General features: G+C 59.1%; 1 protein-coding gene across 1 annotated transcript in view; it reads left to right on the forward strand.

Annotated features, from left to right (window-relative positions):
• The first annotated feature begins 1,533 nt into the window (after positions 1-1,533).
• CD72 (CD72 molecule) overlaps positions 1,534-2,231 on the forward strand; it is a 4,492-nt gene continuing 3,794 nt past the window's right edge. Inside the window, exons 1-4 of the mRNA XM_008949612.1 lie at positions 1,534-1,618; positions 1,704-1,799; positions 2,023-2,112; positions 2,197-2,206. Of these exons, the coding sequence (XP_008947860.1) occupies positions 1,534-1,618; positions 1,704-1,799; positions 2,023-2,112; positions 2,197-2,206 (281 nt within the window). The remainder of the gene's footprint in view (positions 1,619-1,703; positions 1,800-2,022; positions 2,113-2,196; positions 2,207-2,231) is intronic.

Raw genomic sequence — 2,231 nt, forward strand, 5'->3', positions numbered from 1 at the left:
CAGACAACTGCCATTGGCCCCAGCATCACCATCCTGTCCCCTTCCACGCCCCGAAACTGCTCAGGGTCCCCTGGGATGGCAGCGGGGCAGTTCATCTTGGGGTTGGGGTGCTGTGCAGAGCTGCAGGGCTCAGCCTACCGAGAATCTACTCAAATCACAGATTTGAGGACAGAGCGGAGAACGGCTGGCTGCCCTCTGGGAACGTGGTTCTGGGGCTGGCCCTATCCAGGTGGAGCTTTCCCCTCTCTATGCTCTGCTCTGAGGTTTGAGCAGTGCTGCCCTTTGCCCTAATGCCTCAAGGGGTTTTCCACATTCCAGTGTGAGCTCTTGCTCTTCTCCCCTTCTCCTGGCCACATCTCCCCACTCTGCCAGTAAGGACACAATAGGGGACCATGTCCCAGACATTGAAGGGTCATAAATGTCCCCCATTGCTGTCCCCTCATCCCCAAGCCAGTGCTCCCACAGCAGCCTGCAGGCAGGTCAGGAAGGCCCTGGTTGCCCCTGGTAAATCCTGCTGCACTCACCACAGCTACCACAATGTTTTCCCTGGCCCTGAACAACTGCATGCCCAGAAGGACATGCTCCAAGTTCTTCCTTGGTTGAGCAGAAGCTGCTCAACCTGTACCTTTCCAAACCTCCTTCCGGTCCCCTTTGAAGCTGACCATGATTTCTGCCTTTCTCCAGTGATGAAGGACTTACCCTGCCCTTGCAGAGATGACTGAAGGAGGCTTTGCAATACTGCTCTCCACCAGCAGCCCTGCACACCTCATCCTGTCCCAGGAAGTCACCTTGTCCATATGTGCTCAGCTGGTCCCAGACTCAGCACCCCTTCTCAAAACTGCCTTTCTCTGAGTGCAGTCCAGGAGAGACTTCTGATATGCTGAGAGGCTGGGACAGAGGATGAGACGCTGCATGTGCTGGGGTTGTGGTCTGGGGAAGGGAAGGCAAAGTGGATGTTGTTGCTATATGCAACTCCCTGGGGGGGAGCAGGAGCAATGCCAAAGCCATATTTTCTAGGAGGAGACCAAGGAGAGGACGGGAAGCAGCCAGCACAAGCTACATTGTGGGCAGGTTCCCAGAGGCTGGGACGGGAAGTCCACATCTGTGATGCACCATCCCTGGGGCAGTGTGGCCCTGTGTCCAGGCTGGCCCTGCTCTCCCCTAGATATTCTCTGGCTCAGGATTCAGGTCCACCTTGCACTGACTTCAAAGCTGTGCTGCCCTAGCCCGACGGTGTGCCTGTGGGGCTGTGAGCACTTTTGGGGTGTGGGAGGGGATAGCCCAGTGTTGCTGGGACCAATGAGAGAGTGCTAGTCCCTGCAGCTTTGCCTCGCTGGCCCCATCTGCTACAGCTGAGACCAAACTTGTGCTTCAGCTCAGAGCAAACTTCTGCTTCTCTGGATGCTGGCCACGCTTCTCTTTCGCGCCCCTGAAAGACAGCACAACCATCAGGGAGCAGGACCATCCCAGTAAGGCATCCCAAAGGCAGCACGGGAGCCAGCAGGGCTCGGGGCTTGCTCAGCACTTGCCCACATGGCCCAGAGCGTGGTTTATGCTGACCTGAGGTTTGCCAAGGTGATGGGGGGCCGGAGCATGGCCAGCCAGGCACTGGAGGCAGGTGAGAGCCCCTGGGGCTCCTTCCCCTCCCCTTGCAGTGCCCAGCCCCGTGGACTCAGCCACCCTATCCTGCCTTCCTCCAACAGCCCTCGGCATAGACGAGGCAGAGAGCCCCTACGAGAACATGCAGCCAGCACCACCGGGGCCAGATGGAGATGGGGCCCAGGCCCAGCCCAGCCCAGGTGAGTGCCCAGCTGGAGACCAGAGGAGCTGGGTAGGTCCTGGTGTGGGTAGTGGGTGGTGTTTCAGGGTGATCTTGCTCCCATGTTTGAAGAGAGGAAATGCCCACACCATGCCAATTGTGCCATCATGCTATCATTCTGCTGCCCGTAGGCAGGAGGTTCTGGGGCTGCCAGGGGTTTCCCAGCTCACCAGGTGATGCTTCTGGTCTGTTGTTTCTTACAGGCTGTTGGTTCCAGTGGTGGTGCATCCCTGTGGGGCTGCTGGCAACCTGTCTGCTGCTGCTGGTGTCCACTGTGGCCCTGGGGGCCTGCTGTGAGTTGCGGGGTGGGCCCTTCTGGGGCTGGGGGCAGCTGGGCAGCATGGGGAGCTGGGCTGGGGCAGATGCTATGGGTGAAGGGTGGGCAGTGTGAACAGAGGGGAGCCCACGCCCC

The sequence above is a fragment of the Merops nubicus genome, unplaced genomic scaffold (genome assembly GCF_000691845.1).
Source record: "Merops nubicus isolate BGI_N331 unplaced genomic scaffold, ASM69184v1 scaffold30691, whole genome shotgun sequence".
Classification (NCBI taxonomy): domain Eukaryota; kingdom Metazoa; phylum Chordata; class Aves; order Coraciiformes; family Meropidae; genus Merops; species Merops nubicus.